Source organism: Meleagris gallopavo, chromosome 8 (genome assembly GCF_905368555.1).
Source record: "Meleagris gallopavo chromosome 8, MGAL_WU_HG_1.1, whole genome shotgun sequence".
NCBI lineage: Eukaryota > Metazoa > Chordata > Aves > Galliformes > Phasianidae > Meleagris > Meleagris gallopavo.
Window position 1 is genome coordinate 14,776,532 of NC_139411.1, and position 23,354 is coordinate 14,799,885.

Consider the following 23,354-nt stretch of genomic DNA (forward strand, 5'->3'; position numbering starts at 1 on the left):
CCCTTTTTGAAGACCGGAGTGACATTGGCTATCCTCCAGTCTTCAGGGACCTCCCCTGTTGTCCAAGACCTCTCAAAAATGATGGAGAGCGGTTCGGCAATGACCTCCGCCAGCTCCCTCAGCACACGTGGATGCACCCCATCAGGTCCCATGGACTTGTGGACCTTAGCACTGCCTAGGCGCTCACGCACGTCCTCTTTCCTGACTAAAGGGAAGTCTCCCATTCCCCAGACCCTCTCCCTAACCTCCAGGGTGTGGGATTCCTGCGGGAGAGCCTTTTCACTGAAGACGGAAGTAAAGAAGGCATTCAGTATCTCTGCCTTCTCAGCATCCCCTGTTACCAGAACCCCCCCCTCACTTAGTAAGGGGCCCACATTCTCTCTAGTTTTCCTTTTGCTGTTAACATACTCGAAGAAGCCTTCTTTATTATCCTTTATCACTTTAGCCAGATTCAATTCCAGGAGGAATTTAGCCTTCCTCATTGCATTCCTGCAGGCCCTGACTACATTCCTATACTCTTCCCAAGTGGTCAGACCCTTTTTCCACATTTCATGGACCTTCTTCTTTCCTTTGAGCTTGCGCATGAGCTCCTTGCTCATCCACACAGGTCTCCTGCCACCTTTTCCCCATAACACTGATCAGCAGTTCCACCTCCCATCAATTTTTACACATCTTACCTGTTCTGATTCTTCATCACTGATGTTAGTCCTGCCCAGCATGGTAGCTTTAACTGTGGAAAGAATTTTGAGTTGTGTGCTGATGGTTGGGATTCGCTCACAGACCTAAAGAATAGGGATAAAAAAACATTTCACATTGTAAACTCAACTGATACACTTTTTCTTCCCTTTAGATTAATTCTTTGGTTTTCCTTTACTATTCCACAAGGAGTAAGTATAGGGGTCCCCATAACTTTCAAGACTTTCAGACAAATACAGGTAAGATAACTGAACATCTTATTTTAATTGCTCTGAGAATTTTTCTGGAGAACTACATTCTCTTTTCCTCTAGATATTTCTTAGGTGTTCTACCCAGACCTGGGAATGGAAGGACATTTATCCGTGTCTGAGAGTGAAAAAAACTATGCAGTGTTACATTTTTGCTGCTATTCTTTGACCCAATAGGAAAGAGTAGGTGAAATACAAAGCGATGCAGAAACGGGAGAGAGCAGTGCTCCTTGCACAGTACTTTTCAAACCCTCTCAGACATTACCATCTTTCACTTACCTGTAAACTGATCTGACCTCACAAAATATGCACCACTATGGCATCTAAAAACACACACAGCTTGTAACGTTCTGTCAAGTTGCAAGTGAAGACACTTGTGTTTTACTGCAACACCTCCTCTGCTCACAGATGGTAAAAGAAGAACCAAGTATTTCGAGGTGCTTACAAGTTAACTCATTACCTGTAAGAGGTTTGTTCTAATGCGTTTATCAGTGCATTGCTTGGCCACCTCTTTGGCCAACCGAGTGACTTCATCCGATGCCTTAGCAATGTCTTTTGCACACTGAATGAGGGCACGCTTGTTTCCACTGCCTCCTCGCACCAGGCGTGACATCTCTGCCATGAGCAGCGCCATTCGTTTAGCAGCAGCAATGATGTCGTTACCCTGAAGAGAACAGCAGCAGTCAGTGTTTGTGTCGGGAAGGCAGCTTCCACAAGTCACACCTGAGCAGCCTACGTTCTGGTAGCAACCCTTTCAGAAAGTCAAGGACGGAAAAACCATTGTGAACACAGAAGAGGTTTCTTCAAGGAACAGGGAAGATCTGCCCTGATTATCTGCTTATGGCATACTTCTCTTCCTAAGACTCAGGGAAAAAAGTTTGCTTCAAAACTGGAAAAAAAACGCAGTAATAAAGCGTTAGTTTGTCCATGGAATAGGAGTTTCTGCTCTGCTGGTTATACTTTAAGATAAAGCGTGTTATTAGCATTTGAAATTCCAGATCTCTCAATAAGGGGAGTAAGGTAGTTATTTTCTATGTGTGCTAAGCACCTCATTAAACCAAATAGCACCGATTTGGTTACACAGTTGAACATCATGTTTTCACTGGCATCTGAAACTGAAGTTGTTCGAGTATATCTGTGCCGCTACCCTGCTATGTTGCTGACATGTAAGTAGAAGACAATGTGTAACAAACGTTTGCCACAGGTAGCGTGGAAATGAGAAGCAATATTATTGCTGGACTTTTCCAAATTATTTCTTGAAAACAGTTACTGCTTTTTTATTAATTCTCTCCATTCAAAATAAAGCTTCTAAGAGAGAATAACTTGTAGTTTAAAAAATAATCTGGTATTATTAAAAATCAGATTTCTTGTGTTAATTATATCAAGATAAGTCACAAAAATACTTCTAATATTTGCAATGTGGGAATTAAATACCAAAAAAAAAACAAAAAACGAAGCAAAAATGTTTCTCATACACTGTTCCAGAGAGAAACCTAGTGCAAGGAAAAAGCAGTCCAGAGTTACGGGTCGTTAATAATCTGTTAGTACATTTAGATTCACCTTCCTGAGAAGTGTTAGACAAACGTGAAACAGAGTGCCATGATGCATTCCTACTGTGTGGATGAAATATTAGCAGAGTGGTTTTAAGTATTAGCACACACTAGTTCTTCAGTGCAGTTTCACAATGAATGACCAATGAAGACCACAGCAAGAAGTACACAGTGAGAACCCAACTGTTTTCTCTGTCCTTTGCACATACTTCCATGACTCACTACTCGTCAATTGAAGAAGATATCTGAAACACGTCATTAAATGTGGCACAGATACGGGTGACACAAAAAGCTGAGCTATTTGTTACCGTGACCTAACATTTTATCTTTTTGCTAGTATAACCAGTTAGGATGCAAGTGACACAACACAAAGCTTTTCCATGTTTTCACGCAGGAGGATCAAGAAATTAGGACCAATGTCATTTACGAAGCCCTCTAACAAGTTATCCAAGCATCAGAATCTGAAAAGGACAAGAACATTTTAAAGCCCTTTTTATTAAAAATAGTTTTGTATATCTATATATACATACACACACACACACCCCTAGCCTTTGTTATGGAACACCAACCTTTCTTTTTGTGGCATGCTATTAAAAGTGACAAGTCTTGCAACCATTTGTGCTCAGACAGAAGAAACAGGCTACTTGTGAATGTCTGAACCCCGTGTTAGATGTCCATTGGTTTCATACAAACAATCTCAATTCAGCAGATAACAGCATTCAGTGCAGCTCCTTCATAAAAGAATTCTCTCAAAAGCAGCATTTGCAATCAGCCAAGTGCAAGCCAGCAGACAGTCAGTCCTCTTCAGTAACCACTGCCATACAAAGCCATTCCTTGTTCGAAGGTATTTTAATTGACGGCACCAATGGAGGCCAAGCACAACAGACATGTGAAATGACTTCTTGAACGCTGTGGGCACGGCTGCATCCGGAAGTCATTAAGAAACCACGAGCGATGGCTTCCTAGGTAGCCCAAATTAATGTAGAAAGAAAAGGAAGGAGGAAAGATAAGCCCTGCTTACAATTTGAAAACTGTTGTAACAAAGAAGGACAGGCAGATGCAAAGAGAGAAGAAGCCTTGTAATATTAATAAGTGACCCAAATCAAGCTTCAGTCTGGCACTGACAGACAGATCTAGCAAACTTGTGAAGCCACTCTCAGTCCTTAAGATGAAGTGCAGGCAAATGTTTTCATTCAGAATGACGGGACCCAGCAGGGATCAAGAGTGATGCAAATGTGTCAGCGTTCCAAATGGCTGGATGCACACAGATCAGTCCCCGGGGGAGACTCAGGAGTACCTTACTAGACCACTTGGTTGCTTCCCGATGCAGAGACTGAGCAGCAGCCAGAATGGGCTGGTTAACAGGCTGATTGGTTGGCATTAACAGCAGCTCAGGCTCGTAATCATCTTCAATGTCAGAGGGGAGACTGAATTCAACATCTGCATCATCCTCCTCATCTATATCTACACCAGCCTCAGCCGCTTCATTAATCACAGTCACAGGCTTTGCAGGTGGCAGCAAGGGTGGAGAAACAGGGGACAGTTAGTACGAGAAGCAGAATTTGGTAGAAGAGCATGAACTGAGCTGTTTTAGTGACCAAACATCCTCTTGGTCTCTCCGTATCTGATAGGACAGCTCTAGGATCAGGTCAGAGGGAGGAGGGGAAGGAATACAAGATTAGCAGAAGGAAATAAACATTTCACCTGTGTATCAAAGTTACCAAAAAAAAAATTAAGTAACAATTCGAAGATGCAGCAACATTTTTCAATTCAGCATAGGCTCCTACACACAGAGGCTGATTTTCAAAACAACATTTTTCTGGCAAGACAATGGTGAAATGAACGGAATTTCTGTTTCAATGAAAGCCATTTCACTGGCTAGAAGCAGGCACAGCAGCTGATGACTGTGGCATTTGTGCAGACAGAAAGCATGTATGAAAGCTCTTTCACATAGATGTAAGTAAGAGGCAGCAGCAGCAGCACCACAGAAAAACCACTGATACTGTGTGGCTGTCAAGGAAAAAAGGTGAAGTATAGAAAAGAAAAGTTAAGTACTGCAGGTAACATGAAAATGAACAAAACCAGGTTATGAAAAGAAGAGATGATACTGAATGTTATGAATGATGTTAATATTACAGTTCTTAAAAAAAGAGACTGAAACAGAATTAGTAAATTAAGAGGATTATGAAGCATATGGTACTGTTTTGCCACAATATGTTGTACCCATTACCTTTTAAAATAAAGACAATCTAAGCAAATATATTCCATTAAATTCATTCACAAAGATGAGGTAACAGTAGTGTAACAGTACAGGCATTTAATATAGCAGTATTTTAACAAAAAAGATATTCTAACACGTTTACTAACTTCAATTCCCTAACTTCAAACCCTTACCAAAGCCTATACATTTGCAACTGAGTTTTGCTTGAAGTCTAATTTTCTATCCAAGGTCACCTTGGCAGCAGAAATATGCAGAAGCTTTGGAAGGAACAAGTTTTAATATCTGTATACTGCCAGATTAACTCAACTTTGAAGACTTAACTCTAAGTATCAAACCAGTGAAAAGCTTCCCAGTATCCCTCAGTTTTAAAGTAGCTTTGACACAGGAGCCTAATTAAACAAAACTCCATTCTCTCCTTTAATCAAAAGACGTAGAAAGGCAATGGAATCTAAAGCAACAGCTGGTTTTTAGTTTGTGCTTCATGAGAGAATGGGTACACAGAACCCTGGAATCCCCTCCATGAAAAGGAGTTTTTGGGAAGGAGAAGAGGAGATGAACTGCGCATCTTACAGGAATGAAGAATGCTACCAATTGCTTTCGAAGACTACCTACTTGCCTTCCCGTAAGCCTGAAACATCAGTGAGCTAATGTAAAAGGACAATGAAGCAGAAGGCAGTTGACAGTCTTCTGCCATTCAGCACAAGGCAAGACATTGTGTTTCTGTCTTTCCAAGTCTAACCTAGTAGCAGTGTCCATCAATCCCTCTTCCACCCAGTAAGGAAGTAGCTTAAACTATAAACATGGTTTTAATCTTCTAACCTGGCCGTATATAACTGCTTGTAAACATATTTAGAAACTTGGACTGCACGTGCCAAGTTGTTACTAACAAATAGTGTCAAAGAGGAGTGCCAGTACCTCCTTCCCCAAAACATACTGGCCAAGTAATTTTATCTTTATTGCTAAAATGGCCATTTACAGAGTATTAGAAGGACAAATGTTAGACAACCACTAGGTATGCTACAGTCTAATTCCTTAATAATATCAAATTGTATGTGGTATAGCTAGAAGTACCAGCAAGGTAAGAGCATTTCATTTTAAGGAAAAGGCTTAAACAATTTTGCAGAATTTTTTTATTTTATCTACACTTCCAAAGTATTACATTCTTCATGCATATTCAGTTGAAGTTGATTCTGTAAAAATCAAAGATTATCTTCCCATTCAACACACAGATGGGTGGAAGCAAAAATTGGAGGTCTTAAAAGCAAAATTTTGACCATAAAGTTATGCCTGCAGAAAGCTGCTACTTTCAAGTTCTCAGTTGCTACCAGAGAAAAAAATACAGCTTTTATAAGTTTCATTTGCACTTACAGGAATGACCAAAGACTTTACACTGCTTTGTTGTGGCACTAAACTTTAAAGAGCATTAAGGATTTTGGCCTTGACACTGAATGTGATTCAAAAAAATAAAAATAAAAATAAAAATAAAGGAGACCAGGCTGCCTACTGGAGCCCCTTTTTTGATCTAAAGTGCACCAGATTATCTGCATAGTAACCCTGCAGCTCGTAACATAAACCAACTCATGATTTCTCCAGCTGGTGTCTGCAGAATTCATGCAGATTTCCTGAAAGCAGTTAAAGCAATCAGTTTGTTAACCTAGAAAGGCACAAGCAGCAGTGACTGTCTAACAATACTAGCACTAAGGATCACAAACAGCTTAACATGTTTGTGTTCACAGAGTTATGATAAGCATTCTATCATCTATCACTCTATGATTCACGAGTATTAGGCCAGCTGTACCTAGTTCACTCTGAATATGTAAGGATTTCCAATTCCTCCTCCAACTACAATGTTTTACTATTTGGTCTAAGATTATTCTCTGCATGGAGGCAACTGACAATGGACCAAACTAACACACTGATGCAAAATAAATATTCTTGCACAGAATACACATGTAACAATTTCTTACCTTGCTAGACCATTTCCGAGCCTCATCATGCAACTGCCTAGCAGCCATCATCATAGGCTGATTAATAGCTTCTCCTGCTTTCTGTTCTGGGAACTCTTCATCCTTTTCTTCAGGGGGTGGTGGTCTGGGTGGGGGAACCTCACCTTCTGGAAGTGGTGGTTTTGGAGGAGCAAGCTCATCAGTCAGCTAAGGAGGGTAGAAATCTTGTTCAGTGCAATGAAAGAGTACAAAGATTAAGCACTGGGTGTCATGGCAAGAGAAGATGGCGTAAACTCATACTTTGTTTTTTCCAAGTGCTCCCTGTTTAAGGAAACACCATGTTCTAATATCTTCTTTCAGATTTTGGACTACTTGGGTTTCTTTTGTTTTTTGTTTTAAGACTTCTAGCTACATGTATATGTTGGCTGGCCAGTTGATGTGTTTTATTTCTGAGAAGTAATAAATTTATTCAAGAAATTGCATCAAGCAGTCCACGCTTTGTCAGTGGCAATGGAGCATGACAGGTTTTGTGGCACTTACATGAAGATGCTCAAGGTCAGGAGGAGGAGGGGGAAAATCTGGTTCCTGAGGCTGGAAGGCTTCTCTGACTTTGGCCACAGCTCCCAGAATCCTGTACCCAGAATCCAAGAAACTCTTCTGCAAACCTGAATAAAAATCCCATTCCAGAATACTGATTAACAGCATTCTACAGTATTTAGAACTGGAACACTAGCCAAAAATATATTTCTATAAGGTAGTACGTGGAGTACACAGATATATCTAAGAAATGAACAAATTTTAAAAACTATGAAAATGTTCATGCTCAATTTTCATGTTTGTAATATCAGTATCATATCTATAAAATACATAAAATAAAGCTTAGGCAGATTAACAGTAACAATCAATAGCCAATCAGCTTTCAGAATACAAGACTGTAATATTTTTTTTATATATGCACTGATTCAAGTACATACATACTGATAATAGTAAGAAATACTTGTTTCTGACAAAGGTCATGAAATCATGTAATCAACTAAAATGCTGAATCCTTTTCCCTTGAACACAGCAGAGGTCTCTGATTGCACTTCAAAAGAGCAGAATCCAGCAGTTAATGGTGTGACACTGATCTCACCAGTCTGGAATTTAAGCATACAGAATTTCCATAATAGGAAATCCTTAGCTGTACAAGACAACACAAACACTACTTCACATCATCTTCCACCAGTAAAAAATACATCTGAAATCAGCTGACTGAATCCTTACCAGGATCAGAGATATTTCCAGCTACAGCTTTAGCATCCATTACCATTGGTGATATAGTTTTGCTTAGCTCATCAGAAGCTGCTTTAACAGCCTCCCGGAATTTCGGGTCTTCTGAATTTTCAACCTCCCGTTTTGCCACGAGCAGGATGCGGTTTGCTCGCCTAGCAATGCTGGTGGCTCCAGCTACCAGCATCTGAGGTTGCATATTGGCCATTGCAACTTTACATTTATCAAGATCTTTCTTAATAGCCTCTTCTGATGCATCCAACAGAGACTTGGTATCAATGGCTTCATCCACTAGCCCTAGAATAAAAGTTGAAAGCATTAATAATCCAATTTCAACAATGGAAAGAGATATTTGGTATTCTGGTTTATGACCAGAGAAGTAACCACTTCCAAAATGAGGGATGGGGAAGAGTAGAAGGCGGCATGAAAAATCAGACCAAACATTTCGCTGCTGTTACACTTCTGATTATATACGGTACCTGTAGCACTGTAACTGCTGTCAAACTTGTGCCCTCTAGTGACATCCTGAACTCTTGCTCATCTATCATGGAATGTTGCTTTTGTGAAGAACTGACTTACACAGTATACATGATAGCATTACCTTCCTTCCAAATTTCTTTACAAAAATTCAGCAGTTTTGTACTTTTCTTGTTCACAGAAAAGGAAAGACTCCTCTGGTTGTGCTTTAACTTAAGGGTGATACGTAGCGACAAAGCAGTAAAATTGTAAATTTTCAAAAGTTAATTATGGAGATAGACAAGGATACAACATGCAGTGAGGACTAACTATTTTGTTAGCAGCACAATGCAAGGATCTACACTTCAGGACTGAAGCCTTTGGGCATCTCAGAAAGACACAGTAGATTAGGAGCCTTCTTTTATTCTACTACTACTTTCATCAAGATATAACAACTTTGAACATGCTTTCTTCCCCTGTCCTTCAATTTTCTGTCCTCATTCAACATGCCAAGATGATGAAGTAAGAAAATCCTCAGTGTGCCACAGTGATATATCATTACTAGAAGCACACAAGGTTTTTCCCAGGAAAGGACTGAAGCCCAACTTACTCCCCCTCACTTCTCAAAACAAGAAGCAAGCTATTTTATTTACGCTGTAGCATGTTGCACACACACATTCCTGGGGTCAGACAACACATTTCCACTTCTCTCAACGCATTTATTTTTGTTCACTAGTTACTTCCATACGTGCATCCTCAACCCAAACAAAAAAGGATAATAAACCATACCAGGTAGGAAAGTAAAAGTATCATCTTCAACAAGAAAGTCTACTTTTACCTGTCATCTTTTCTACATTATCGATCCATTGGTTTTTCATTGTCTCAAAATGCTCATAAGCAGCTTGATTTCCAGGATTTCTCAGGAGAATTCGAGCTGCTGATACTACCTGCCAATAGAAAGTGTTTTTAATTATGAAAATATCAGTATTTAAAAAAACATCATAAACATTACTGAAAATGCATTTGTTTTAGTACTGAATATATAGCTCACTTGTAATTCCAGCTCATCACCTATCCGCTTAAAAATTTACAACTCTTCTGAAATTTGTTTATGATAGAAATACTTCTCTAGAACTTCAATTACTTGCTTATACACCAGAAAGTGTTTTACCATTTATAACCAGCTCTTGACAGCACTGAAGTACAATACTTAAGACAGAAATGAGTTCTACATAGAAGCTTAAAGTAAATGATGTAAAAAGCACTTTTTCTACTTAGTAGTAATGTAACTATTTCAAGTTAAGCTACTAACACTTCTGCCCAAAAGCTGAAGACTAAGACATAGAACATGATCACCTCATCCTACCTGGTAGGATACGCACAAGTACTTGCCATTCCCCCTTTCAGAACATCAGTACTACATTCTTCGCTGCCATTTAGATCTTACTGTGATAGCAGAGGCATTTGGAAAGTTCCACCCAAGTCCTTTCCAACCTTCATAACAGCATTTTGAGAGTAAGCAAGCAAACCTGTGGGGTAAGCTCCCTTGCTGATTTCACTGTTGCCTGAATGCCTTCCACAGTAGTTTTATTAGCAGTTCCAACTGCAGCTGCTTTTTCTGCTGTTGCTCCCAGTCTAGCAGCATGGTTTTCAAAATTTGCTGCTCTTTCTTCAAACACCTGGTTGTTCAAAAAGAAAAATGCATTAAAGAAGCCTTGCTACCCTAAAAGAACAGAATATTTCTGAAGTGTCAAATTACAAGACCCTCCAAACTTAACACAACTCCTGGCAGGATGCAACAGGACAACACAAAAGGTTTCAAACTCTCTCTCATCCTTACATTAGCAGACTTCTTTCTTTACAAATTCACTTGGATCCCCCAAGGCTACTATCACGTTTTATGGCTTTGAAATACAAGCAACACTAACTCCTGATTTTCATTTTAACTACTACTGAGTTGGTGCCAGTTTAGCTTACAGAGACTAATTTTTGAATCCAGAATCAAGAAAAAACTGCATTTGCACAAATATGGGTTCTTCTCTAGAAATCGAGGCTTCGCAATGGAAAAAACATTCCTCTTCCTGCAGTTTTTATTCATTCAAGGATACAAACTATACTGTTGTAAAGTTCAGTTCCTCAAGGAATTGGGAATCATTTTCATCACATTCAAACAAACTAGGCAAACAGAGTTGGCAAGTATAGAGTTCTACTCACTTCACACACTGTCAGAACCTTGAACTACACTACACAGTGAGACAACTGTTTAAGTACATTGATCAATACTGTTATGAATCAGCTTATCTAATATTGAGATATACAATTCAGGAACTGCTGTCAGTGATTCTGGTAAATAAATATTTAGCATGCTCAAAGTAACAGGGCATGAATATCAGAGGGAGCAGTTTTTAGCATTTACTAAAGTCAGTCTCCAAGACACCAGAAACATTTGCATGGCAATCATCCCAGTCAGAATTATTAAGCATGGATTACACATTTGTGAGAATACTGACTTATTTTTCAAAATATTGATTCAAAACACCGGTTTGTTTTTCAAACAGTGACTCTCAGAAAACAAGTTAGTAACTCAAGTTCCACATGGGAAAAACACTATCAAATACTTGCCTCTTCTCTATTGGGAGTATCAGAAGGAGCAGTGGCTGCTACTGCTAACAACTTAATAGGAGTTGTAGTGTCACTAAAAATATCAGACACCTCCTGGGTCATTGCTTCTTGCATCCGTGCTTTGAGATCCTTAAAAAAAAAAAAAGCAAAATTTTTTACACATTACACAGAAACATTACGTTGCTAAGGGTTACAATCCTATATCACCTTCTCATGACAAACAAAATAGGGGAAAAAAAGCAGATTACACTGAAAGTCATACAGATAAAACAATCTTAGGAGGCATGTTCAATAAATCACATGCTTTTACAGCATTCAAAATGCAAGCAGCATACACTCTACTCACTGAAGGAGAATAGAAGGCATGAATGGAATTATTTGAGACCCCGCCCCTCAGATTTGCAATGCTAACACTATCTTCATTGAAAGTAAGACTTCTCCTCATTTTTAACTTCTAAATTGTTCATTTGGAATTATATTAGAGTAGGATGGTTGGACTTGCAGTTAGATGGTCTTAAAGGTCCTTTCCAACTTGAGCAATTCTATGATTTCCTTGATAATCTCTATGGCATATCAAGGTTCTTGTATTAAAGATTGCTCTAAGTCTTCCAGAGAAACCTACGTGGTTTTTTGCTCCTCCACCTACATACAAGCTCTTTATCAGAGCAGTACAAAAACTTCCACATACATGCATTTCACTGCACAAGATGAGAGATTTTTACCTTCAGGGAGTCCTGAAGCTGAGCAGCAATTGCCCTAGCCTGAGGAGACTCTCCCTCCCCTCTTGCTGCAAGGTCAGCAAGCTGCGCAGCCAGCTGGTCTACACGGTCACATTTGGCAAGCAGGTCCTGACGATAAGGTCCCATCATGACATTGGCTAAACGACGACCTTCTGCAACCAAACCCCGAATTGCTGCCTGGCCTGCAGTGGAAGAAGATGCACGGCATTAACATACAGAAGAAACAAAACTTGAAAGCCCAATGCAAATGTATCATGAACTAAATAATATTCTAGAATTTCTGGCTTAAGAACACATTTTCAGGTGCTGAGAAGGATCTGCAGCTTCTCAGTAAGAAATGGCAGCTCAAAACTCTAAAAGAAATTCAACCCTCACCAATTTATTTGGTCTGTTACTGCGAGTGAGGCCCAGAAATGCATTCTTTTTTTAGCTAGGATGGCCTCAAGATCACAATTACAGCAGTGGGGTACTCTAATGTAAGTCATCTGTTGACTCCTATAGAAATCATTTGTAAGCTTCATGTACTGGAATTCATCTCCATGCCATTTCAAGTCATTATAAGCTGAGCAGGAAGAGGATACAAGTAGCAGAAATAAATAAATCACAATATCCTTTTCAGGCCTTGCAGAAATCATGGGTGAATAATGTCTGGTGTCCACAATTGGAGAAAAGGAAAAAAAAAAAAAACCTATGAAGCATGTTTTTTGTTGGTGTCTTTTTTTTTTTAATTGCTTAAAACGTTCTTTTTAGTTGGATAGTTTCCTTCACTCAATCACAGACACTTCCTATTCCCTCATTAACAACATGCTTCTGCTCTTCCAGTAATCAAGTAGTATTCTTTTCAAAGGAAGTCATCGTATTCTAAACATATTAAGTCCTTTAAAGACCTACTAAAGAAGCATTTTAAGCCAACATTAACATACAAGTAATTCAAGTTCATAATTAAGCTCAAAATTACTTTAAAACAAGTTGTTATAGAGCCTGACTATTCAATAGTCAATTGTAATGATAAGAAAGCTTGTAAACGTAGCTAGGTCTGGTCCTGCTGCAACACCCCAAGATGACTTTTAATTACTGTTTAGTAGAGTGCAGCAAAACAGATGCACTTCAGTATTTCAGTAAATCTTGCCTAATTTGTATCTGCCCATAGCAATTACATTAGCCCTCACCTAACTAAACTTATTCATAATGTAACTGCATGATGAAGTGATGAGTGTTTATGCAAAAAAAAAAAAAATCTGCCATCTGTACTGTTACTTCAGAATACAGTTTGTATTGCACTACACCTCAGTCTAACTGTAAACACACAAATGTTATTTCTAACATGGTCATTCATACTGGAGAGATTACTGAAGGAATATTTCCATGTTATCATAGGGCTGAAAAAATCAAGTCAAATTCTATCAGAAATGCTGTCCAGAGAACGTATCAGAGAATGGCTTAGGTTGGAAGAGACCTTTAAGTTCCATCCAATAACCTCAATGTAACCTTTCCTACAAGCTTTCTACCGAGGCCCAACCCAACAAAATACAATTAAATGAAAAATAGATAAATCATGACATCACGCTACAACTATTTTTTCCTCATTAAGCTACAAACATCATTGCTAAGGGGCATATTATATCCTTGTGTAACTGATGAATATACAGATATTGTAATTAAGAAATATACAAGAGAGTTTGGCTAAGCAGGTTATTACACCAAAAAGAATAGCTAGAGGGCTTACCCTTGCCCTGGGCTCGCTTGTCCTGGGAGTTTTGGAAAACTCTAAAGGAGTGATCTCCAGAAAGAGACCCTTCCCCACTAGTCGTCAGCTCTTAAATGGGGTCTAGGAGAGCTGGAGACAGCTCCACCTCTTCCAGCAGCACCTGTGAATTGCCTTCACCTGTGCTCCATGGCTGACTCATTGCTCACCTGAGGTGATCAATCAGAGGTTCAGGCCATGATTCAGCAGTTCCCATACACCCTTCATAGATTTCTGTCATTATGCATTCCTATTAAAATTGATTCAACCCTGTAGTACATGTCCAGCCCTGAGAAACTTTGGCTCCTGCCACAAACTTCCAGCATGTATACAAGCTTCATGATTAACTAGGTATTTACAGGCTCTGGGGGTGATTTAAGTTCCCTTTTACTCTTTTGAACTTTAAGTTTAATAAGTTTAGGTTTTGTGCTTCTTCAAGTCAAGCACCTCAAATTTTATGATGTTCAAGAGATACAATACAAATATGAAGGTTTTCAGTTAATGTCAAAACACTTCATAAGAATTATCTACTGCCTTCTTGGTCATCTCATTCAGCATGCTTTCAGCTCATCAGAAAGTATCAGTACACATAACTCCACTATTCTATATCCAAAGAATAGCGGAGTTTCATGTTCTGCAAATAAAGCTTCTTTTCACGAGTGTCCAAGCATCAGGATCACTATCTCTAATTCCATGATCTGTCATTCATTATTCACACAATAGATATTATCTTCACAGGCATAAGGAAAGGTATTAGAAAGTCATTAAATGTCTGCAGTTATACTGTTTCTTACAAGGCATGTTTTGACTTGCATCAGCTGCGCTACTTGGTCCTAATTACTACGGGAAGAACTACTGAATCCAGTCTTGAAGGTTCATCCACCTACTCACAATAGCATCAGAAGAAGCAAAACAAGAATTTTCCAAGATGTTTTACAATAAGCTTTCAGTACCATAATTCCTGAATGATAATTATATGTTTGCTGATAGCATCCTAGGATTCTCAGATCACTTTTCCCTTTGATTAAGTAGCATTCTCCTCAGATAATCCAGAAATCATACAAGTAGTAGCATTATTAGATCAGGTCTGTGAAGGATTTGATTATGTTTGAATGACAGTAAGAGCAAAGAACAGCCAAACGTGTGTCTGTTCTATAATACGCAATCCCTCATCTTTGTCAAATTCGCTTCCACAAAGAAAATCACCACCCAGCTTGATAGTTTTACAGTGAAAACTTGGCTACAAACCACCAGCCATGAACTATGTTATCAATGAAGAGATTCTACTGACCCTCTCCATCTCAGAAGCAGTAGTTTCAGTCTCAAAAATTACTAAGTTACACCAGAAAATTGTGATAGAGGAGAAGAACATGCTGAAAAACTTACCTACTCCTCGATCGTCAACTGTAGGATTATCTATCCATCTTTGAGCCTGCTCAATCTTGCCCTCCAAATGGACAGCTGCTTTAACTGGCCTAGTATTTGCTACAGCTCTGTTCGTTTTGGATTGTAAATTCTGAAGTGATGTAGCTATTTGCTTGGCCAATGCACGGGCCTCGGGAGAGTCGCCTTTCCCACTGAGGATTTAAAGAAAAAAGTCATTTAAAAAGGTCATTCACAAGTAATCCCAAATTAAATTTGGCAGGAAAAAGATGACAAAGAATGGTACTTTATCTTTTCAATAAGGTCAAGCTTGAGACTTGAATCTCAAAAAATAATGCCTGCCATCCATAAATCCCCATTCCATTCTGCTGCTGTAGCACCTGGATATTACTTTTGTTCAATGCAACACTGAAGCAGAGGAAGGTATGATATCATTGATGACTTTGATTTCCCGTAATCATGATCACCTGAAATAATGCTATGCAGATTGCAAGTACAAAATTAAGCAGCAACAGACACAAGGCTATTCATAAACTAGAAAACAGACAATGCATTAGGACCTATAGCAGCAGATGTCAAGAAAAATCTGAAGAGTAACTTCTGAAGAAAAAGTATTATCTCCATACTGCCACTGGCCATAAATTAAAGATCACAATTTTTACATCATCTCTCACTTCAATTCTCAAGCAAACCCTGTGCAAAACTGATACTGAAGTACTATGTGCAGCTAGCCCTGAATACTACGTAGCACAATTTTCTCACATTTATACAGTTACAGCTTCCACAACACTTGACTCATGATCAAAATGTGTGATAATCCTCCCTACTAGACAGTAATGTGCCAGGCAAAAAACAGTTATATTTGTCTGCATAAACAAGCTTAAATTTCACATTATCTCATTCTTCTCAAGTGCTTTGATATCGCCAAGGCAATTGCCTGCAAAATATTCCATAGGCAGTGAAAAAAATATCTTTTATAAATATACAACTTCAGTTAATCTCACTTGGAGGAAGATCTTGCAAATCAGGCTTTAGCACAGAAATTAAACCAAAGCATTAAAAATGAAAGTATATTTTGCAGATGAAATTTTTAAAGGCATGTTAAAGAACTCCCCCCCTCAAGAACTGAACAGTTATTTGCATTCCATTTTTATTAAATAAGCTGAGAAGCATAACATGTCTATTCACAGTTCTTGGAGGAAAACACATTCCAAAATTAATCATTAATATTATGATTAATTATTTCAAAACTTTGAACTGCAAGTAATTCAAATAAATATATGGTGAGACAATAAATACATACTGTCGCCGCAGATCTGACAGCTTAGCTGTCAGAGCAGAGATCTCCCCCAAGGAGCGAAGGATATCATCTCTTTCTTTAGGCTCCTCACACAACTCTGCAACTTTCCTTGCTTCAGACATAATTCCTCGAATGTGTTCTTCTCCTTCACTTCCGCCATTGGGATCCGCAAGCCAGTTCTTAATACAAAGAAGTTGTAGATGAGTGAAACTATCTTTTAATATAATGTTTCAATATATGTTTTAATAAGCAAAAAGAAAAACTGGTACAGCTGGCAGAGCTCGATTTAACAGGCAGTTTTTCTTTCCTAAAAGCAGTTGCTAGAGATTACATACCTTGATGTGCTATTGTCAGGTAAATATTGTCAGGTTCTGTTTTCAACACCATGACAAATTAAATGAAGCCTACCCAAAGACCGTCCATTCCTTGTTCCCTCTACATTTGCCAACAATATTTCCAGAAGTGAAGTTTAACTAGCTGTTTTAATGGCTCATGATCTCAGAGGGTTCGATGAAAAACAACAGATGCTGTTTGCACACAATGTAACACATTCCTTGCAGAGCCCTTACTAAAAAGTTACATTATCAGGTTTTTCATCTGATAAGACATACATATACACACATGCTAACATATGTTGGCTAACTACATACACATATTTATACGGTTTTTGAAGATTTTATAATCATCACCACACACTGACCACACTGAAGATTAAGTGTTACAGAAATGAAATAGCAATGAAAACAATAGTTTCATTGGCTCTGTTTGTATGTAGGTTCTATGCCCTGAACTCCACTCCCAAAACAGAGACCATTTACCTGTGCAGTCTGAAATTATTCTTTCCTTTTATAAGATGACTTTCGGTCCTAAGTAAAGACATTTCCTCACTGTAAATTCCTAACGCTCAAGGCTTCAGCAATGCTGGACAACCTATGAAAAAATAAAGCTCTAACCAAACTCATGGCATCCTCTACGTTCATTAAACAAACATTTTCCTGACTGAAGACAAGTATTCCCTATATATTGCTCCTAAAGAGTAACTGTGTTGTGTTTGGATACATCTGCAAAAGCTTAGTGTGACACGTAACAATTTTCTGAAGCATTTACTTAATCATTAGCAGTACCTGAGCAGCATCAATCTTCTTTGCAATAGCCTGCTTAGAATTTGTCATGGCCTCCAATTTCCGGGCTGCATTCTCCACCTTTGCAGTGAGCAAATCCAGACCTTGTGACACCTGCTGTGCCTTCTGCATCGCCATTGGTGTAGCACCCTGTCCTCTGCCAAAAAGCATCACAAATTCAACTCAGAATTGAGCAAAGCCTTTCTCTGACGAAGAAGCATCAAAAAGTAGTTAGAAGCATTCCCAGCAACTACTACAAGAATTGCAGTATTTAATCAGATTATTTATATCTTGAAAAGAAAAAGTAACTCAGGAGAAAATATTACACCATGAAACCATTATCATTTTCCCTAGTGTATCATAATTAATAGCTTTCTAGGTTTCCCGCATGGGTTCTTTTCTACTTTTTTTTTTTTCTTCTTGTTAGGGGCAGGGGACAGTGAGTACCACAACAAAAAATGAACTGATACAACAACACTCCAATTTGGAGTATTTACTACACTAAAGAGCAGATTAAGAAAAAATGTTTAGCACAAAGAGCCTCCCTTTCCTACATGTTAAGAAATGATACAAGTAAAACTATGTAACTTTGAGTTCAGAATAGCTGTTTTAATAGCAGTGGAATACTGTCCATTAAAAGTAGTAGATATACCTAGCTCGGAGATCAGCAAGTTGATCAGTCATTTGGCCCAAAGTTTTGCACGTTCCCAGAATCTCCCTGCGTTCTTTGCCTGCGCACAATTCTCCTGCTTTTCCAGCTTCATCAAGGATCTGTCTTATTGCTTGCTCACCAGCATCCCCTAAAAGGTACAGTCAGTTAGTAAAATATCAAATCATACATGCTGCGGTATCTTTTAATAAACCGCTGGTTTAATAAAATGCTGAGATGTCCCACCACACTAATTTCATCAGGTTCAGTCATCAGAATGTATTTATTAAAGTCTACGATATACACCAAATGTGATCTTTATGAGATCATATTTCTGAAACAGTACAGCATAGTAATAATAAAGCGCACCATGTACCATCTATTTCAAGTAATAGAAAAATTCTGTTATCATTGCTTAATTTCTGTAAGTAGAAGTTCCTAAAACTTGTAATGTATTCAGGCTGAGAACAGAAAGAGCAATAAGGAAAGATTCATCCCTCTCCTCAATCCACCTCCAACTCCACCCTCTCGTGTTATGAGTACTGGTACCTCCGGTTCCTCAATTAAATTACTATAGTGGAATTGGCTCAGAAGTCCTGCCATAAGAACACCCAGGTAACAAAAATATTATGCAGTTAGTTTGGAGTAACACATTGAGTAAAAATCTGACTTGAAGTTTTAGAATTATTTTTGCATTTGTCTCTAGCAACTGAATACTTAATGTTTTACTGCTTTAATTGTCATCATAAACAACAGAAGGCTCTGAAACTAGTCATGTTTCCAGCACTGAGCGTGGCAAGGGAACAAGATCAGAAGTGTAAGCAGCAGCTCCACTGATAACAATAATTTACATTCAACTTTGTATTATTTTGGCTTCAGTTTCAGAAGAAGCTTTTCAGATAAGGTCTTTAAAGTCCAAATGGAACAGGCCTCCACCTGCTTTTACTCACTTTAAAGATGCACACTAACACAAAGCATTTTATATAAACCAAGGTGACTGTTTTTACAATATTTATTGCACTTTTTCTGTTAAGCATTTTCTGTCAAGAAGAATAATACTTAGATTATTATTAGAAAAACCTGAAGTTATACAAACATGAAAATACAGGAGAAGTTCTAAAGATTAGCAGCAGTTCAGTACTGTTCAATGCAATGCATTTGGTTTCTATTTCATCAGTGGAATGCAAAGAAAAATACATACATTATACAGAGTATGTGTAGACAATTTAAAACAGGAGAAAGATTGCCAGATCATTAAACACAATTTGTTTGATTTGCAGGGTATAAAGAAAAGACTACCTATAAGCTGCTTCAAAATGATTCACTACGTGTAAGTTATTGATATCCAAAGGAAATTTTGCATCACACAAGTGAATTACTCACAGCTTAAAAAAAAAAAAAATTTTAATCAAAACACTGTGGGTTTTTTTTGTTTGTTTGTTACTTTTATTATTACCTGGAGGTGCGTTTGGATCTCTCAGCCAGCCTTTCGCCTGGTTCATCTTTGAATCTATTAGGGCTAAAGCTCTTTTCATGGCTTCAGTGTCCTTTGCAAAAGAGAAACCACCATAATGATTTTCAAAAGCTCGAAGCACAAATAGCCAACTTAACAAAAGCAGACAGAAGTTGTATAAAGCACAGCCTACTTACAGAAACACATCCATGTAAGCAGCTCAAAACCCATTTTCAAACTAGCAGATCATAGTCACTCCTTTCCAAGTCAGACAGACATTTTCATTTCACTCAAAATGCAGAAAATACGCATGCAGATTCAGTGATGTTTCTGTTTCTTTATTTACTAGTGTTTTACTTTCTCAAGTCAGAGCTCTAGTAAGCACACATCTCAGAGTTAGTACCATTTTTCTCCTTGTGTATATCATAGCATGAAGATTAGAGTCAACATTTTAAAAATGGAAATCAGCCAGTGAGTTTTGCAACTTCTGTGCACAAGACTGCACATCTGCATTTTTCACCTGCTCTGTTGTTTTAAGTCAAATAACTGCTGCCTGCATAAAGTTCAACCATTAGTTAATTCCTACAATTCTCAAATAGGGAGTTTTCTTCTGCAGAGACTTAAAACACAGGTATTCACCCATGGCTGTTTTAAACTCAGAACATCTCTCCCAGGAGCATTACAGAAGCGGTTCCTTTGACTGCTATGCTGCAGTTAGCATATCTTCAGCTTGAGGAGCTACCTGCTCCTCATCTCTCTGCATACTCTATTAATTGTTCATGTCTCATCCCTCCACTAGGGACCACAAGTTTTCTGCCCTATACAAATGGAAAGACAATCAACAGAGCAGGTCCCTTTCAAAGGAACTATTCTGTTCTATTCAACACTACATATATATTACCAGAGTAACAAGTATCTTAAGTAACAAGTTGGGAGAAAGCCAAAATAGCTTTTTACCACACATGTAATGGAAAAAATTTCCAATGAATATAACATCCCATTATTAGTATACAGATGATGAAAAGAAGCCTGTCCCTGTGCTGCTAGCTGAATTGAACTGCCCATGTCCAGCTGCTACAGAGCAGCCTCTCCCAGAATCAAGGAGCAGTCATCTGGTATAACATGTGATACTCTGAAACACTAAAAACCCACCATAGTTTGGTGGAGCAGCTCATTCTGCATTCTTAGTCCTAAAGATACTTTACTATAAATGTTCTGGCTTTAAAGCCTGTTTTACTAAGATATGTCAATCTTTCAGCAATCCACGTAATGCAACTCAGCAACCAACTTTCTAACAGGTCACATGACACTGTTGGATAATTTTAAATGCTCTTGAATTACTGCCCAAAAGAGCCCAACAAAAGCAGGATTTTTTACACCTGGAAGACTGGTTCTTAAACCTTGAAACCAGGCTTCAGGGCTTAGGCCAAGACCTAAAGGATAGGACATTCAGCTAGGGCTGGGAGGGAGCAAAATAATCTCCAAGTCATCTTCTCTACAGCATGAGAATTGCACATTTAATGTACAACAAGAGTCAAGCAAATAAGCATATAATAAATTAAACACTGAAATGTATGCGGAAAAAACCTCACCAGCTGTGATGGGAGGCATTAGAGTTTTCTCTTGTTTTATGTATGGGCTGGAGTAACTTCAGCATGGAATGAATAGCCTACTGGAGGCCTGTCTGCCCATAAATAATTTGAAACAAAAGGATTAACTGAATTTTTAATAAGGTGACAGATGTTGCTAGTGTGTTCATGAGATGATAGGTGTGGGATGGCTGAGAAAAGTGGTGGATGGCTGAGAGGGGGCAAAGATCCATTCTCCTCTTTTTACTAAAGCAGGCTTTTATGTCATCTCAGCTGCCTGCAAAAGTGCAGCTACAGCAAAATGATAAAGAAGGCTCTGAATCTGAATTTCTTATCAAGTGATAAAATTACGGGCATTTCAGCTTCTACATCCACTATTAACCAAGCAATACCAGCATTCATCAGTCCTATCGTACAAAGGCCACAGAGTTTAATTGTTCTGCAATACAAATATTGCTATCCTGTGCAAATCTTTGCTGAAGTCTGCGTGTGCAACAATACCGTGTCCCTTTCCTATTTGAAACAAAGACCTGGTTAAGTCTCAGTGCAGCATTGCAAAGTGTTCCAGGCAGGCTGCTTGTAAAGCACAGATTTTCCATCTTCATAGCTAAAGTTGCCAAGGAAGGGGAGCCCTCTCAGCTTTAGTCTGACAAGGAGTTTCCATTGCAAGGAGATGAGTAATTTTTAAATAAGAGATTAGAATTCATTCTTAACCAGTCTTATTAGTACTGCACATGTAATAATTTCACTTTTGTTTCTGCCACAATTATGTACGGTATGGCAAGAAAGATGTAGCAATCCTGGGATATCTGGCCTTATCCACTGACCCAGGTTAACAAGCAAGAAAATGAAAAAAACAGCACAAAGGAGACACACTTCCTCCAGGCCTTACTGCCTGAAAGTGAGTAACATTCCTGACTCTTTGAACTGTTAGAATGCCCAAACAATTCAATACATTGGAAATTCTACTGTTTTGGATTTGCCAGCAGAACATCTGTACAAATAAGGAAAGAAAAATTCCTACAGATAGCCTGCAAAACATTTCATGACAATTACTTGTCACAAAAAAAAAAAAAAAAAAAAAAAAAAGATTGCTTTCCTCCCTTCCCTACTGCCTCCCTGTTGGGGAAAGGAGTTCCATAAAGAAAACCAGCACTATTATCTATTCAAAAGAGCTAAACAACTTAAGTCAATGAAGTCAAACGACTAGGGTAACACTGTCTGAAGAGGAAAGAACAATCTGGCATTTTAAAATTCCACTCCCAAAAGAGCACTTACTCACAATATGTTTGTACAAGACTTCTGCCACTATTAAGAATTTTGAGATTATTCATGGAGCAGGTGGTATTGACACTGCCTTTTAAAATGAGCATAATAAATCCTACACTTCCCTTGCTGAATATAAAATACAACCTCTGACACAATTAAGTGGTCTAGTCTAGTGATAACTGCATTTCATTACCAAAGAAGGGAATGTTGAAGAAAAAAGGCAAAGGCAGCCTTCTGGCAGAATAGATAGCTTAGTCACCATCCAGGGTTCGACCCTACGCAATACTAGACTTCTCAGCTTCCAAACTTTTAACCCCTTATGGAAATAGAAGGCATATAAACCGTATATTAATTCATGATGCTTTAAAAAATGAGAAGTGTAAAAGAACTGTAAAACAATGAGAAAAAACTGAATAGAACTATGAATGGAATCCATAAATGCAGATTTTTTTTCTGTTTTAAGGTTCTTGTCGGAGATCTTTATTTGCTCAGTATTTAACTTCTAAATCAGCACATTATTTTAAAAATATGCATTTTTTTTGTGTGAGACTGTTGCAGTGAAGTAACAGCACTATGCTCTTCACAGTCTGTAGCAAAACCATAGTAGTTTATGGTAAAGCCTCCAGTTCTAACTCTATACATTTGTCCCTTCCACTATATCTATGATGATTTTTGATACACTTACACATAAACAATTCAAGACAGAATAACAAACAAAATGAACTAACATCAACATTAGGATGTAGTACAGAAAATTTTCAAGGCTATGTCTTGAATTTTGCCTTAGAAGTGGATGGGAAGAAGAACTTTCCCTTAATCATCAGGCATGAAACGCATGCAACAGTCATCTTGAGTAGAATTTAAGAGATTTCACTCTCCCTTTCAACAAATAAACACATATATACACTCACGCACAAATACAAGGAAAAGGCCAATAACATGGGGCCAGCAGTGAACTAGTTCTCCATCTCACTGCTTTTCAGTCAAAACTGTTTGGTTAATGTCCAGTGATAGAGCTCCAAATGTGAATGTCTTCATTCAAAAGCCAAAACAGTTTTAAAAAGTTCTCTGCTCAGAATGTGAAACGAAGATTCAATT

General features: G+C 38.3%; 1 protein-coding gene across 5 annotated transcripts in view; it reads right to left on the bottom strand.

Annotated features, from left to right (window-relative positions):
* VCL (vinculin) overlaps nt 1-23,354 on the bottom strand; it is a 59,983-nt gene that overhangs the window by 4,506 nt on the left and 32,123 nt on the right. For 2 of the 5 annotated variants that reach the window (XM_085229860.1, XM_085229862.1), the window contains exons 7-21: nt 19,402-19,495; nt 17,949-18,096; nt 17,300-17,453; nt 16,179-16,354; nt 14,879-15,069; nt 11,731-11,930; nt 11,009-11,137; nt 9,916-10,065; nt 9,225-9,333; nt 7,925-8,227; nt 7,202-7,326; nt 6,683-6,868; nt 3,792-3,998; nt 1,405-1,608; nt 678-782 (exon numbers count right to left, since the gene is read on the bottom strand). In XM_085229860.1, the coding sequence (XP_085085986.1) occupies nt 678-782; nt 1,405-1,608; nt 3,792-3,998; nt 6,683-6,868; nt 7,202-7,326; nt 7,925-8,227; nt 9,225-9,333; nt 9,916-10,065; nt 11,009-11,137; nt 11,731-11,930; nt 14,879-15,069; nt 16,179-16,354; nt 17,300-17,453; nt 17,949-18,096; nt 19,402-19,495 (2,481 nt within the window). The remainder of the gene's footprint in view (nt 1-677; nt 783-1,404; nt 1,609-3,791; nt 3,999-6,682; nt 6,869-7,201; nt 7,327-7,924; nt 8,228-9,224; nt 9,334-9,915; nt 10,066-11,008; nt 11,138-11,730; nt 11,931-14,878; nt 15,070-16,178; nt 16,355-17,299; nt 17,454-17,948; nt 18,097-19,401; nt 19,496-23,354) is intronic. The other 3 variants (XM_085229861.1, XM_085229864.1, XM_085229863.1) reach the window with 3 other exon arrangements.